The 17137-nt window shown below is 39.6% G+C and overlaps 1 protein-coding gene across 1 annotated transcript in view; it reads right to left on the minus strand.

Moving 5' to 3' along the window:
- The window catches only part of CFAP61 (cilia and flagella associated protein 61), a 117376-nt gene that overhangs the window by 73873 nt on the left and 26366 nt on the right, over positions 1-17137 (minus strand). The window contains exons 11-16 of the mRNA XM_075089694.1: positions 17038-17077; positions 14979-15118; positions 11754-11880; positions 11365-11442; positions 9980-10186; positions 7113-7247 (exon numbers count right to left, since the gene is read on the minus strand). Coding sequence (XP_074945795.1) covers positions 7113-7247; positions 9980-10186; positions 11365-11442; positions 11754-11880; positions 14979-15118; positions 17038-17077 — 727 coding nt within the window. The remainder of the gene's footprint in view (positions 1-7112; positions 7248-9979; positions 10187-11364; positions 11443-11753; positions 11881-14978; positions 15119-17037; positions 17078-17137) is intronic.

Here is a 17137-nt window from a genome sequence, read left to right on the forward strand (position 1 = left end):
TCTTGACATTTCTCTTTGGCTGCATAAGATGGAAAATGCCTTGGTCCCTCAATTTCTTTCAACTGTTCGGTTAGAAGCAAAGAGCTTTGCTTCTTCAGAACAGATTGTTCTGTCATACACAGACTTTCCCCCCCATGTTTTAAAATCACCTTATTTTAACTCTTTGTTCTTATTATCTTCTAAATGCAACTGAGCTAAGTTTTTCTAGCTGCATTCTCTAGACCAGCTGGGGCTTGCAGGCACGTGCTGCAAACGTCCCTCCCTCTTCCTCTGCTTTCTGGCACCACGACAGCAAGGTGTTAACTGTCAGCATATCAGTTCCGAGTCCTTTCTACTTCTCTTCCTTGACAGGTCAGGGTAATTGATTATGCTCAGCTTGGGCTGCTGATCCAAAACATTCAAGATCCTGTTCAATTTTTTCAGTAAGAAGTACTGAGAAAGGTGTAGTCAGGTATGTCCCAACTGCACAGAGACATCAACACACAAGTAAAGAGTTAAGGCAACTTCTGATTAGCTGGCCTAAACATAAGAAGGTAGAAAATACAGCGAGTGAAATGCATCAAGAGTTTGCTGGGGGAGGCACTAACATCTAGAGAAGAGTTTCCTATGGAAACACTCAGATTTATCTGTTTTATTTTCCATCTTAAACAAGTGCCCCAAAAGTGAAAGTTTTTGTCAAGCTTGAAATTTTTTTAGATTTTAGTTTTACCTGATAGCTAAATTTTTTTTAGAAATCACAACAAGCATACAGGACGTATTTTATCCTATTTTAAAGTCCTGCAACATTACAACAGACATAAAAAAGCTCATTTAATATAGTCCAGGATAGAACTTACACTTGCAACCCATTTGAGTATCTTCTGCAATATAAAGCGTATGTAGGAACATACACCTCGATGGAACAAGTCATAAGATTACTCTAAAAACAATGGTGTATTATTTTAAAATATTTTATAAATCTTCAGTGTTTTCTCTCATTGTACTTTTTTTTTCTCAATTATTTTAAACTGTTTTCAGACCATTTATTCCTAGCACTTGCCATAAGCATCAGTGTGGAGTCACGTAAACACACAAAAACACACGCATACTGGCACTAAACACTATTATTAAGTTAGCAGTGCCTTGTATTTCAATTTCTTCTTGAATCTTATATTAACATTCACCACTTCTTCTGCGGTTAAGCTTCCATTTTTCCCAGATTACAAGCAGGAGGGCAAGTTTTCAGCCTTTTCTCATGTTCTGACCCCAAACACTGTCATGTGGTAGCGCAGGGCTACACAGACAACATAAGAATATGGACAATAGGCCTGCTTTTCTTAGCTTCTCGGTTTTGCCAACCCCTTCTGGATGGTCCAGAGAGTCAGGGAGGCCACAGGCTACACACTCGCGAAACAGTACACACCACTGATAATGTGACAGCGAAAGCTCCATGACTGCTCTGAGGGGAAAAGAGGACAGTGAAAGTTTTGCTCAAAACAGTAAAGGCAAAAGCCCCTAGCACTATTAGTAAGACTAACTCATTACAGATGAGTTAAGCACACTTCACCATTCTAATAGCAGTACAAGTCACATAACCTGTAAAGCAATGCAAGTGAAGGAGCAGCAGGATTCCACCTCCCACAGCTGACGCCACTGCTCAGAACAAAAGGTGGCATGTTTTCATGCGCTGCATTACTGAATTCCATGTGCATGAGGTCTTTCCTTCAGATTCAAAACAGTATCTTGATAAAGTCCTCTGCGTGCTTTTCATCAGGGAAACCAACTTTCAACTAAGTTTCCTGAGGAAAAGTTATAATCTCCAATAGCAGATTAAAGTATGTAACATGCAAGTTATTTTTGTTTGCAGTTTGGTTTGTTTGGGTTTTGGGTTGTTTTTGGGGGGTTGGTTGGTTGGTTTTTTTAAATGAAGGGCTACCAAGAAAGCACACTGTTTAATCACACAGAAATGAAATCACAGCCTCTGAAGGAGTGCAGAACTCACTGCTGTACAGGCATTCTTCCCCTGAGTCATATCCTGGACATCTATCCAGTCATCCTGGCAAAACTCAACTCTTGAGCAAGTTTAAAGTCGACTAGCTCAGAAAATGCAAAGCTGGGCTGAGCATCTGTCTCCAGCTTTTTGCCTGACCCTCCTTCACTCACTACTTCTTGCCATGATTTAAACATTTCCTGTAATGCACCTGTAGCACCACTTCAGAAGTACAGAATTAACTAAGAAAGTGTTGGGTTTGTTTGGGTTTTTTAAAAACAAATTTATAGCTCACTGCATGGGCTTCTGCAATGCTTTAATAATTGTTCTGTCTTCTTTTTATGAGCTGTAGCAGAACAGCTCTGAACTGTGCAATAAAGCCTGACAGCTTGAATGCGTCAATGAAATAAAAAAAAAAAATAAACCCAATAGCATGAATAATAATGAAAGGGCAGAAACAAGAAAATAATTCAACAGATGTGTGACATTTTTGTTCTTCATTGTGGATCAGTTATTCTTGTTAATTATATCACCTATTCTTCCCTTTTATTGATAATTACATGAAGCAGATGGATAACAGAATGCTCCCAGATGGTGAGAAAGCAAACAAGTTTATAAATTGTTTATTTATGAAGATGTCATCAAAAATTATTTAATTATCCATAGTTTTCTACTCCACCGGTAATTACATGCACCGTAAAGGCCAGCAGCACTTTATAAGATATCTAGTATTCTGTTGTAACCAATTGTTTTTTAACGTAAGATGACTGAAATGACTGACAGATGTGCAAAACACAATCATAATCTAATCTGTTTTAACACTGTGGGAATTAAGATTTTGAATCTTTGGATCTTCTGCCAACTGGCGCTTCAATACTGGTTACCGATTCAGAATTCAAAAATCAGAGATTTCCTTTTGATTTGGAACAGCTGTAGAAAGTGTTTGGTCTAATGAGCAGACAGGATCTTTTTCTGGTCTGTGTCATGAAACCCTAGGGCATGGCAGATGCATGGCCTGATGCAATTTTGAGCTAATATGTGGAACTCTCAATATGGTTGCTGCAGAGGCATAGGCTTAACAGGCATCCCAAAGTCTGGGCACCTCCAGGACTAGACGCAAATAAGATCATTAGCATCTGTGCCATTCCAGAGGGCTGCAATTGGAGACAAGGGAGTTTAATGCCTCCCTCTCTGTGCCTTCTCAGTCAGTCCTCACCTGGTTTATCCAAATCTCTTTCAGAAGAGCAATGGGAGAGTTTTGTAGAAACAGACATAGAAAATCAGCAGCAAAATATATTTGCCATCTCAAGGAGTGGGGTAAAAACATACTCTGTCATTAGCAGCTGTTATAAGAAGACATTACTATGTTCATAAGAATCTGCAGCCCTTTAGGAAATGGAGAGCCACTGCTTGGGAAGTGACACACCTTCTGATGAAGAGATGAAGCAGCACAGACTTGTGGTTTAAGAGAGAATGGAAAAAATGCCTTGTGGTTGCCTTAAAAACCTATGCAAAGCTTTAATAAAAAGGCCGGGCAACAGGGAGAAGGAACGGGTAGGGTTCCTAAACTCTGCATTGCTTCAGTCTCTCAGTCATTTCAACAATAACCAAAGAGGCAACACAAACCAAATGCCTGGTTTGGTTTGTGAAACAATATTGAACCGAGAGCAATATCACAAGGACACGGGGGGAACAGGGTGGCTAGAAAACTTCAGTTAAACAGTCATTCAGGTAATGCTCAGTTATGTTCTTGTATGATAAATTTCTGGATTTTAAGATTAAATCTCTCTACTTTACATCTAGCTTTCCCAGAGAGACTACAAGAAACAGCACCTGTGCTTTCTTAGACACCATGAAATACAGCTCACACTGCCTGCTAGAAGCAGGAGTGAGCAGGCCAGGAACCCACAGCAGGGCAGTACACAGGGCTTCCCCCCTTCGTGATTTTTCCAGACACTGCAGTAGAATAGAGAGATTTGACATAGGGACAATGAGAACAAGATACCACAGATTATAATATTTCTGGTGCTCATCTGTCTGTAACAACCAATCCAGACCTGCAGGAAAACCACCTCTCCAGCACAGCCGAGATCCATCTGGACTGGCAACTCATGGGAATTAGCTGAGGACAAAGCTTTTCTGATTTAGATTGCTGCTTTCACTTCTGGCTTTGGAGGAAGGAAACAGGAAAGAGTCCTTGTGGGTCCTGGTTGAGTTATCTGTACTGGCTCAATATTTATGAGTGAATCTCTTCATGCTCACAAGCAGGCTGGAACGTATTAAAGAGATACACAAACTGATTGAGCCCTAGGGCTCCCACTGTGCACTCTCTCTAAGACACGAAGCTACTAATGGCCTACAGAGATATATATGCACAAATCAAGAGCTGTGCTTAGACACTGAATGCTGAGCCCCAAGCTGTTACTGGTGAAAAATAAATTTTGCAACATGAAAAGGAGAGAGATAGCTCAAAAAAGGCTGGAACAAGAGGAAGGCAGAAAGCTGAAAAAGCAGTAGATGAGAAGCAGATGTTGATGGCTAGATATCAAGGGGCATCTTGTGGGTATCAAAGCAAGAATTTTATTACCTCCATCGTAAGCGACAGATACTCAAGCAATTAATTAGGACCGGCAGCCAAATGAAAATTTTACATTTCTGAAATTGACTTGCATTTACTATCTTTGTATTGTAATTTCCATGAAAAAATCCTGCCATCATTGCAGAGCTATCTGAAATGAGTTACAATAATAACCCGTCCTCCAGCTTTCAGAAACAAAGCAAGCGTGGGTTAACGTCAGAAAGAAGTGCTTTTTAATACAAATCAGCCAAAACAAGCTTGGTGAGCTAGAACAGAGAAGTATGACAAAGAAATGAGGAGTGGTCTCAGCTACCTGGAATCCCTGCTTGCCCAAAGCTTTTAAGATCCTGCAAGATCCTGCCCCTATCTTGTTTAAAACCACCGTAACAAAGATGACAGCAGACATTTTCTACTTACTGCTATCCAGGGGCTTGCCTCAGACAACTTCTGACTAATTCCTACTCTAGCCTCTTTGCCTTTCACTTTTCTCCCTCCTCTCCACGCTTTCCTTAAGACATCATTTTTCCATTTCCCTTTTACTTCACTTCCTAGCCTGCTAGCATCTTCTACGACCAAAGTGTGTCTCACCTTCTCTCACAGCATCTTTAAAGGTGACAATTCTCAGCCTTTCCATTTTGCAGAGTTGTCACATTTAACTCCTTGATGGGGTATTTTGCTCTTTGCAACACCAATTGTGTCTTTCTGTTTACAGAGCATCCGAGCAGGCCTTTTGATTGCTACAAAAAGGTAGAATAATTTTGTGCCTACTGAAATTGGTTATATTAATTTTCTAAAATACACCTAATTTTATTTGCAACTTAGCTGCAGGATTTTGCAGGGAAAAGCAAGATTATTGACAGGGATCAGTCTTCCTTTCTGTAACACTAGAGTAGAGAGAGGACAAATGCCTGATGCCTGGCTGCTACCAGAGCTAACAAACCATCCAAGATCCGAAAGCAGCACCAGCTTCTTCCTTTCATAAGTACCCTCAGTCCCCTATGGTAGGTAAACTCTTAAGTTATAAAGCTTCCTCAACACATGGTGGCCAAAGGTCATTGCATTCACTCAACAGAAGAGTCAATTTAGCTTTGTATGGTTTCAAATTCTCGGTATTTGAGAAAACTACAGGCAGCAGTAGTGGCCTAGCTTTATCCTCAAGTTACCACCTAGGGATCAACCCCAGATGTCAGTTTTGATAGAACACAGTCTGTCAAAAATCTATAATTAACGCTGGCACATATGCATGGATACTTATACAGTGGCTAGCCTTCTTTTTTTTTTTTTTTAGCATAACTTTGTTAGTGAAATTCTCGCACATTTTATTAAATAGAAACTTATTAAACTTTCCGGATTTTAAACAACTATGTCACTACCTGCAACTCTCAGAAATCCTCAGGAAGAACCTGGAACGGAGAAGACTACAGATTTGCGAATCTCTCAAACACAGGAAGTCTGTGATTTTTCCAGCTCCTACAAAACTGCTAAGATGAGCTCTTCCAGCAAGATAGCAACAGCTCATTTTAAAGGTAAAATACGAAGTAGTTTAAAGAAAAGCATCAGATAGTTTATTCTGCATAGAAGAGGAACGCAGGGATGCGCACGTTGAGGGCAGACTGTTCAACAAAGTCAGACTCAGATCAATGGCCTCAGCCACGTTCTGGATTTTGCTTTGCCAACTGCTGCCTAATTAGGAGTTTTGGATGCCAAAAAATACTGACTAACTGTGAAAAGGACAGCACTAAAAATATTATATGGGAGCCCATCTCAGCCAACTGGAAGTTAGTAGACAGACATAAAGCTCCCTAATTATGTTTCTTTAGGAAATCACAGCTCCTACTGAGAATATCCATCACTAATGGTCTTTTTCCTAATATTTCAGCTCTGCCAGTTACTTTTGTGAGGAACCATCTACACATCGAATTTTAGTTACTTAAATAACTTACACCTTATTCTGCCTTACATTTTTAACAAATGAAATTTTAAGAGACTTAATTTAGAACGTCTGGACTGCATGAGTGCTATGCAAATAAGAACTGTTTGGTGGTAAAAACCTTCTCTTCCTTTGCTGTCAAATCATTCCTGGTATTTTGAAGTTCTCTGAGGGTATCTCATGCATGGAAGAAACCTGACTTTGGGAGTGAAAAATAAAAATTACTTAAGCAATTTCTACAGAAATAGTCAGAAGCGTGACATTGCCTTTTTCCACTTGCAGAGCATAATACCTAAAAAAACACTTACCAGGAAAAAGGGTAAACACCAAGTCAGAACATTTAAAACGTGTTGGGAGTTTGAAATTAACGTCATGAAAAAATATTGTCAAAATGTAAGCATTTAGTATGTAAATGTTATAGTTCAATGATTGCTGTTTATAATGCATTTGAAACTCAAGCTCAGAAGCAGCAACGGTTGTGCAGAAGCAAAGCTGGGATTGTAAGGGTATGGACACCATGTTCAATGTAATTAAGAAGCAACCTATCAACACTAAGATGGTAATGCTGCCCCATCTGCCAAACCCGGCACTAGTTGGCACTATGCCTCTTGCCTGCTGCTGCTTCTGTTACCCACCTGATCCTTGGAGACCTGCTCTGATGGAGCGTTTATGCCAAGCTCTTCCAGAGGATAGACAATCTGTCGTCTTGGTCGCACGGGAACCATGTAATGAAGGGCAGATGTCAGGGAATGGGCACAGGGATTCTGAAACTGAAAGACAGCGATCTATATTTCAGCAGAGAGAATGTCAGAACAGCGCACCACAGATGTCTGGTATATGGCTTTGCAAATACAAAATTCTTAGCTCTGTTGGCTAAATCTGAGAGAAAAATCAGCAAATAAACAAACATACTCAGAGCAGAGGAATGAATTGCAGATAATTCCTGACACTAATGAAGATAATTATGAGAGTAATTACATTACTATCTCTGTGGGAATGACAGATAAACAAGTGGTTTGGTTTATGGGATTTTTCAGCACAAGTATTTTCCCCAGGAGGATGTTTTTCTCCATAGTGATCATGAATCAGCTTGATTTGACCTCATTAAGCTATGTTATCTGCTTACTGCTAACCTTTGCTTGTTTGGCAAAGAATGGTTATGAATTTATATAGAAATTCTACACCGACTAAAATGTCAATTTCATCCAAGTGATAAATGTTAATAAACCGGCATAAACTTGAAGTGAACAAACCCCTAACGCTAATGTGAATAGCATGGATCATTAGAAATAGCTGTATTCCATTTATTACAGCATGACTGGCTCTGTCATAACTTGTGACATAAAAAGGGAAAAAAAAGAATTACAGGAAATAGAGAATGAACATTAATGCAAACTAAATTACACTGAAGCACCGCTCCATCCACAAATATTGAAAAAACTTGATGTTACTATGTTGAGGACTGAGTAACGTATCACATTTACCACTTACTAGAAAGCAATGATTAGCTTAAGTAACTTAAAGGAACTCTATAGCCTGGAAATAGAACAAACTGCAGTCATTAGTAAGATTTACCTTCCCTCTCCCATCCACTGCCACTAAACAGCATTTTTTTAAGTGCCTCTTAAGAATCCAAGAACCCAATGCCATGCAAGGCCATTGGCTCCTCAAGAGAACACTTAACAAAACTCCACAAAAGTGCACACTGGAGAAGCAAGAAAACACACCCTTCTGAAAATGTACCTGTGTCTAACCTGTCAAAATTCCCATGTTAAAAGCAGTGGCAGTTTCAAAAACATCAGTAAGCAACCTAAGTCACCAGGAACAGAACTCATCTCGGTCACCACCTAGAAGCTAGGTGCTTACTTTAGCTAGCCATGCAGGCACCCCCCAGTGTTAGAGGGATGAGCATCTCCAGAGGGCAATTCTTCCCATCCTAAGATAGGCAGTCATGATTGATGGATGAGCTGTCCTCTGGATGCACCATGTTTTCTCCATTAATGCTGGCAGGAGCCTAGGTGATTAGGCTCGGCCAGATAACAGCTTTAGATGGCTACACATCAATGAGTTGACATGTTTGAAAATTTTACTTTGTGTTCCCTTTTCTGACATGACACCGATGACATGACACATGCATGAGCATTTTTGCAAGAATCTTTTATTTTGCTTCCACAAATTACGTTCTTCCCGGAAATGGATCTTCTCCACAGTGTTAGGTTCTTACAGTTCTCCTGTGGCACTTGCAGAAACACAAGTCTCATTTTCAATGACATTGTGGTGCCCAGGTCCCACTGACTTGACGGAACACCGTCTAGAGTACCTAAATCACTTTTGAAGAGTTCTTATACACCACCTGGATGTGTTTTTCATAGTGTCCCCTTGCATTCGCTCATGCTAAGTTATGCCCAGTAACATCATTCTTTTTTTCTTCCCTGCCCTCCACTTCGTCCTGAATCTAAACAAACACCAGTACCTCTCAAAATTCATTATGCAGCTGAGCAGCAGTATGTGGGATGGTACAACTTGATCAGGTTCTATTATTAAACTACGACAGGAAATAAAATCATTGGTAAACATAAAGATACTATATGCGCTTTTTACCTTTTCTTTTAAAACATGATTGGTAACTGATTTGTAAGTGACAGAGATATACCAGGTGTGTTAGCATGTTAAAAGCAATTACATAAAAACTATTATGCTGGTCTCCTCAGCCAATGAGTTGTGAGTTTCTTGGTTCTTCACCTATACATCCCATACAAGGGCAAGAAGCGATGTCAAACCCAAACTACAGCTTACAACTCAGACACATGGTCCTACTTAGGCCAGAGTGGAAATCTTGGACGCTTGCTACTTCATCCTAGAACCAATCTTTGGGAATGGACAGGCAAGGGCAGAAGCTTGACTGTCAGAACTACAGCACATTTATGGAAAGGGCTGACACAACGCACAGGCAACAGCAATACACAAACCTATGTGGGTAAGAAGCAGATATACTTTTCCCAGAAACAAGTGAGGAGGAAGCAAACAAATTATTTCTCTACTGTGCTTCTCCCAGGGAAACTTACTAAGGTGTGTAACTTCAGACATCTAACATTTAGAGAACAGCTGCCCTCAGATTCTCTAAATTCAATTGAGAAACAGACATCTGCAAAGAGTGACTCAACTCAGAAGGAGCCACCCCCTAGGAAGAGATCCTTTCTCTTCACAGACTAGGTAAAGAGCCAAGGCCAAGCACGCTTCAAATTTCTGCTCCACCCCGTGCTTCCTGAAGATACTGCGTAAATCTGGACTCGCACGCACTGCTGAGCATGCTATGGACTAATCCTACCATGCAACAGCTATGACCATGAGTGCAGATTATATCATGCAAGGAAAAAGTACAACGTGCTGCAGGTTGCTAAGAAAATTCCTGTTTACAGTCATTCACAGAAGCAAAGAGAAAAATAAAGTGAGCAAAGGTGACAATATTTAATATAAAAAGTACAAATAACTTTCTCCTTACCTTGCCTTCCACATACTGTGGATAAATAGGATAGTAAAGAGAAGATTTGTGGGCCAAGCGAAGAATCTCCTTTAGGAAGTGTTTTGTATAGTGACGAAATACAGGATTTAAGACAAAATGGTAAAGATGTCCATGCTCCTCTTGCTGGTGGTGATTAAAATGAATAAAATCTTCAATGTTGTAATGTGATCGAATATACTCAATATCCTGGAAAATAAGAATTTGGAATTCAGCAGTGATGAAACAGCTAAATATACAATACTTTAGCAAGTGCCGATGGGTTGCTTTCTATCAATTAAGGAACTATATTTGTATACCGAAATTAAGTGCCTTTGAGAGTTATCCTCAATTAAAGCACACTAACTGAACATATTGTTCTTGAAAATATTTTCATTGTATCAAAACCTGCTCTTGCAGTTTACCCACAGTTATTTACAGGGAATGCATATTTGAACCTTTCACAACAATGTCTGATAGAAGTTAATAGACAGTCATGAAGGAAAAAAAAAAGAAAAAAGAAAACTACTCTGGTGTGCTGAGTTCAAATCCTCCTTTTTCAGTTTAAGTGTTTAAGGGAATTCTACAGGGAAAGTTGGGTAAGAAATGCCCTCCAACAAGTCTTCTCTGGTGAAGCGATGAGCTGAGATTTTTGCACATTTATACACTCAAGAGAAATTGTTATATCCTCTTATATCAATCCTCTTAATATAATTAAGAGCCAGTTTTGACAATAGGAGTGACTACTCTTCATTTTAAAAACTGAGCATTACAGCTGCTGGACAATCCAAAATCTACCTTCTCGGTAACAGCAGAATGCACAAAAGTAAGCCTTAAAGAACATTTACTTTTCAAGAATAATGTGCAGCATTCTTTTTTTTTGTACTCCATTAGAGCATATGCTTTTATTTATTTTGAAGTTGAGTGTGCAATCCATAATCACTCAGCATCTACTGTTGGGGAAAAAAGTTAAGAAAGCAAACCCAGAAGGACAACTACTACCCTTTGCAGTACACATGGCAAATCTGCTTATTGACTTTGGAAATTAGGGGGCAAAATAAGTGATAACAAACAAACATACTCAGAGGCAGAATGGCTTTGTGCTAAAGAACCAAAGAGATGTAGGAGGCATACTTTCAGACGCATCAGCAGCTTCTTGCAAATAACAGAATTTTATTTTTTTTTAAATCTTTGTGTCAATCATGATCTATGAGAAGGAAAATAATCCAGTCTACATAGTCAGGAAAGAGAGAAAGGAAGTGTATAGAAGCAGTGTCTTTTACACATGCTTTCTGCTAGGTGCATATATAGTGGCAAGCATGAAACTCAGCCTTTAGTGTTGAGGGCTAAGTGTTACTTTTTTCACACAGCACAGAAATAGAATTTACCATTTCGTCTCTAATAACAGAAACGCCAACTATTTGATCCAAAACTTCTGCTATGAAAGCCTGCACTGGGGTCCCATCCTGCAAGGAAAAAGCAACATAGGTATGTTTTCTATTTCATCACTAATCTTTCTTTTTAATCATAACTGTGTATTTCACCACACAATCACAGTTAAAATACTTTCCTCCTTGTCTCCAAAGCAGAGGGTTGCTGGTATAGGCCACAGGTTAGGTTAACTATCAAGTCAGGCTGAATACAGCCTATACCAGCTGTTGGTACTGACTTGAGTGCCTATATACTATGTAGGGTACCCTAGCTTAGAGTAATGTAATAATTCTGGATGTATTTACCGGTATTTATTGATTCTCTTACATTTGCACCAAATACTCACCGGATCCCTGCGAGCCAGAGTAAATATCTTTAAGTCATTCAGTATACTTTCATTCAAGCTAAGGGTTTGAACGAGCATTTTGACAGCAAGGAGGTCATCGGTTGTTGCCTTTCTTACATTAAATGACCTATAAAAAAAATCCCAAACCATCAATTTCCCCAACAAGAACAAATTACTAACATTTGCATTATGCCTCGGTTCTTCAAATAGTAAGAGTATCTTCAAATGAGGATAAACTTAGGTAAATAAAATGCCTCTGATAAATATAAGTTGCCAATTAGCAATCACACAACAGTGACATGGTATAAAAACGTCCATGCAATATATACAACCAGCAACATGTTAGCTACAGACAGGAATATCCTGGCACTTACTAGGTTACACACTCTCTTATAGAACATCTTCCTACCCACCAGTTATTAAAAAAATTTACGTCATGGTGACAGTCTACAGCAGCTGAGGAACCCTCTCATGCTGCCTGTTAAAGGCATCGACCCTTCTTGGTTTAACAAGGCTCATATAACAAAGACTTACAGAGTGTTGTTCAAGGAAATGAACTACAACTTAATTTCCAAGAATTAAGTTCTTTCACCCAGAGTTAAAAACTTGCAATTCATATAGTATAACTTCCATTCCTGTTGTTCTTGTTTTCAATTTGAACTTGTATGTGCTATTCTTCAGCTTAAGTCACAGTCACATTGAGACTGATTTTGCGGAACATGGTTTTAATGAATAGCACTAGTACCTTAAAAACACCGAGCCTAACAAACATCTGATATGTTATGGGAAATTTCACAGCTCAGTCTCATCGATCGTTTCCAACTCGATTATCTGAGTGCTCAAAAGCATACATCTAATTACTAAATTGCAAACTAATCCTGAACTTCTAAGCAAGCATCAGCTTAGTTTCCACATTTGTTCATGCATTTCCACAGAGTTAATTAGAAGATGAGGACGTTGGTCAGCAAGACCAGCATTATGGTTCACTCTACAACCCATGAGCGTGCTATCTTCCTGCCACTCCACCGAGCCCAGCACACGAGTTTTTCTCCCTACCCATGTCCAAGAGAAGGCAGCTGTGCCAATAACGAACTACAGTTTTAATTTGAGGCAAAACAGAACATGCAAAAATATTGAAACTTTCAAAAAAAACCCAAAAACCCCACAAAACCACTAGATCCACTCCAAGTATGAAATAGTAGGAAGGACTATCCAAGGTCTGTGCTCATTTCTCCTCCAGTAATGAATTAACTCATTCTAGATGCCCAATTCCTTCGACTGCTCAGAGACTAGGACGCTATTATTATTATTATGCTTTTTAGTGAAAATTGAGGGAAAGTATCCATTAAGCATTTCAGCCTATGCCTTGTCATCTGTTATTTTTTCTCCTTCACTGTTAAGTAGCAGACCTATACTTCCATTTGCTGCACTCTCGCTTTTTGTGTACTTAACACTTTTTCTTATTCCTTTTACAACCTTTACTAATCAGTATCTCATTTTGTGCCTGTGCCTCTTCTGATTTTGCCCTTTCATGTCTTCATATTCCCATCTTTTTACCCCTGTTTTTCTTTTAATCCATTTTCTGTGACTTCCTTTTCCACTTACACGCCTTTTGAAAGCCCTTGGTGCAAGTACAATATATCGATCTCTTACTTTTTCTTATTTTGGTTTTATCTAAGAGAGTATCTGCTGTTCTGCACTGAGTTTTTTGTTCTTCAGGAACTTTCCAAAAGCTTCATCTGGTTTCTTCCATAGCTTTTCTTATCCTGAATCTCAATGAAATGCTATTTTTCCTTACTTTCCTGCACAGCTGCAAGAGCGTTTCAAAAATGCTACTAATGACCCTATTCTGTTTTCATGGAAGGGCTGGTATCATTTGGAATAAACACAATTTAATCAGAATTGTAAGGGTTTTTTTTAAAAAGCCTTGATAAGTTTAATTTTGACCAAAATCGCAAGAGGATGTATGACTACTGATCCTACTGGTGGATTACTGAACAGCTGTGACTGAGATTAACAGGAATTACTCCAGTGGCCTTCTCTTCAGCCAGCTGGATTCTGACATGGTACACAGAAGCCCAATCTCATCCCATGGTAAAAAGCTTCTGCATAGGTCCAAGAGTAGCTGGCCAGTTCCTGCATGAGCTATTTGTATACCATCAAAGGTGATTAAGTATGCAATTAAAACAGAAGTATTTCTCTGAAACCACGCAGTATTTAGCTACATTAAGACAAAAAAAAAAAATCTCTAACTGTGCACAGTTTAAGCTTGGTGTTTGGGCCCGTATAGGCTTGTTATACAAACAAAGCATTGGAAAACCCATACCACGTAAGAGAAGTCATAGGAAGAGAGGTTTTGTGTCCCAGCTCACCAGTATTTCAGACTACAGAAGCATTCAAAGTATCACAGAAATTGAAAGGTATCGAATAAATGATTCAACACAAAAAAAATTGGAGAAATTATATGGAATAGATACTCATCAATGAGGTTACTGCTGTGTTCTGCATGTTCCAGAAATTCCTCTTACGAGAGTTACACCATGTCTCCAGGAATTAAATTTACACCAGGCTTTCAAGTATCAATGTTAATACAACCTGACCCAAGTCCAAAGGGCCAAAAGCTGCACCACGTTTCTCTGTTGGCCTTGGTCCACAACTAGGTAACTTGAAGAAACTACTTGTCTGTACCAATGTTCATCTTCATTAAGTTAGTACTGTATATGCAAATTTAAAATGAATCTTCTCATTGCACTTCTTATTTTTACTTAAAGGAAACTATACATCGATGCTGGCAGTCAGAAGACTGCTTGCTTTTACATTTTTAATTATATCACTTTTTGCTTCATTAAAAATAATGTCACTAACTACCTTATTTCACTGAAAATATAAGGCTATTCTATACTGTCTAGTATAGTGCTGTGAGGAGATACATCCGAGTAGGCTTAGGATTCATTCCAGAACAGGAAGCAAGAGAGCTGCAGTAATGCCGCTGAAGACTAAGTTATTTAGCTCTGCTCCTAATTGCTCCAGACACAGTCTTGTGCTATTCACCTACACTGTTTTGGGGACTCAAGCTACCATTTTTGCAAGACACACTGTGCAGAATACCAGCTTGATCTGAGGTAGCAAAGGAATCCCCATCTGGCGCTAGGTTGGATGAAGCAAGCATATTCCATAAAAATAGCTCAGAGTACATCATTTGTTGCCACAAGGCACATGACTCACTTGAGCAATCCCGCACGGTGGAACACATAAAGCTCATGACCAAGTCTGGAAGTAAAGAAGGGGATAGCTCGAACAAAATTCTGGATCAGGTGGAACTCTGGTACATGATGTGGCACGAGGATGACACAGAAGTCTTTGTCCTGAAAAAGAGTTGCAGACAATAAAAGCTCTTAGTGATCTCAGTGCAAGCTTTACACAGAAGCTTCTGACTAGAGGGGACAAAAAGAAAATAAACTGAACACAGAGCTTACAATGTACTCCAAGTATTGCTGTACTGCTTGATGCCTGGGCAGCACAAAGGAACGGATGAGCTCAACATTAAGCTGTCTCACAGAAACGGGTCTTCTAGCTCCCATAGTAAAGACTCATTACTTAATATCCTGATATTCCCTAGCGGTCCTTTTTTTCCACCCCCTCTCCCCCTTTTCTTCCTCAGTAGAATAGAATATTTCAGTTGGAAGGGACTTACTATGATCATCTAGTCTAACTGCCTAGTAGGAACATCATCTCTCTGCCCACACCTTTAGGGCTAACATTTTCCCCTAAAAGGTCCTTTTTTCTACCTTCCTATTCTTCTGCAGCAAAATTTTAGGACAACATATGTCTGTCTGGGATCTTTTTCACCTTTGCAGCCAGGTGAGACCATCAACTAGAGCAGTATGTCCTAAAACCCTGAACAAACAGCCAGTGCGTATGCACGGATTGACTTTGCACTGCACGCACAGTACACTAAATGAAGGGAAGTTTGTACATGCGCAGTGAGGTCCAGCTTGTCCTGAAGTCGGTGCCACTGGCGTGCATGCGCTACAGCGTGCATTTGCATAAAAGACACACTGTGTTGGCAGTCAATGTAATCATTCACAGACCTGTGCTGTAAAGGTTGCAGAGGTGCAAAGGAATGCAGGAATCTCAGTTGAACACTCTCAGATGAAAGAGGGCATCCTCTGGAGATAAAACTGCACACCACAAACAACTTTATCCATCCCGACTGTTCAAGCACTCCCTTCCACCAGAGTCTCTCCCATCCCTTTTTACTGAATACATGCTTTAAGATAATCTCACTGCATACAGGGATGTTGGAGAACTCTTGACAATTCAGGAAGACACTTCATGCAGCATGATACATGCCAAGAGACTCCCAAGTAGCACAGATCTGGAAGATGTTTCACCAGTTTAGTCTGGCTGATTATCCTATGGCATCTTTTCTGTAGAAAGATATCACGTGAACCTCACTCCTTTCCTTCTCTTTAAGCATGCTGTGTGATTAATTTTTCTTACTACACATGGTGACGTTTTGTTTCAAGGAGTGACAGGTGCATTGTTGGACAGATAAATTACTTAGAAATCTGAAATGCATTCTGTCTTCACTTTCTCTGGGAATGTTCTTTGGTGTAAGCAGCATTTTTGAACATGCTGATATTCAGGGCCAAGTCTGTGCCTCTCGTCACCAGGACCTGGCTCTGAGGTATGCTACCGTGCAGTAATTTGTAGTGTAAATTTACAGCACACTGCGGTGTCCGTTAAGAATGTCTCAGACAGTGGACTTTGTTACTTCGGATAGAAGATTGATCACACAGGACATTAACATGAAATAGCTACTGCACTGTAAATTCACTTCCTTATTTGCTGCACATTAGCTTTGCCCTAAACAGAAACCTTCAGTGCCACTGTTTAGGCTACAGGTAAATACTATGGATTTCCTTAATACTGCTGTTTTCTAGGATTTAACTCCACCTCCTCTAGTGTATTTTCCCTGGTTTTATTTTTAATTTAGGTACAGTCACAATTTATGAATTATTTTAAAGGAGTTTGAAACATTTGCTTTCTAAACTTGCGTCTCAGAAAAGTCCCTACAGAGCATAAACCAAGGACTCACGTACGCAGTATGCGAAGTCCAAAAGCAGCCAAGGAGAGGAGTCAAGCCCCTCAGGGTAACTAGCCATGGCATACTCCTGCGAGTCTCCGACTTACTTGGGTACCACATCTAAATACTCTGGCTGGGGACTGCACTACCATCCCATCACGCGTACACACACATACAAACTTTAGTTATACGTACTGGAAAAAGCTTGAAAACATAATGCAAAAAATCCAGCGATCTGCAACCAAGAGTAAATATTGTTAAATAAAGCGCATATCAGACAGATCCTATACGCTTC

This window comes from Phalacrocorax aristotelis, chromosome 3 (genome assembly GCF_949628215.1).
Source record: "Phalacrocorax aristotelis chromosome 3, bGulAri2.1, whole genome shotgun sequence".
NCBI lineage: Eukaryota > Metazoa > Chordata > Aves > Suliformes > Phalacrocoracidae > Phalacrocorax > Phalacrocorax aristotelis.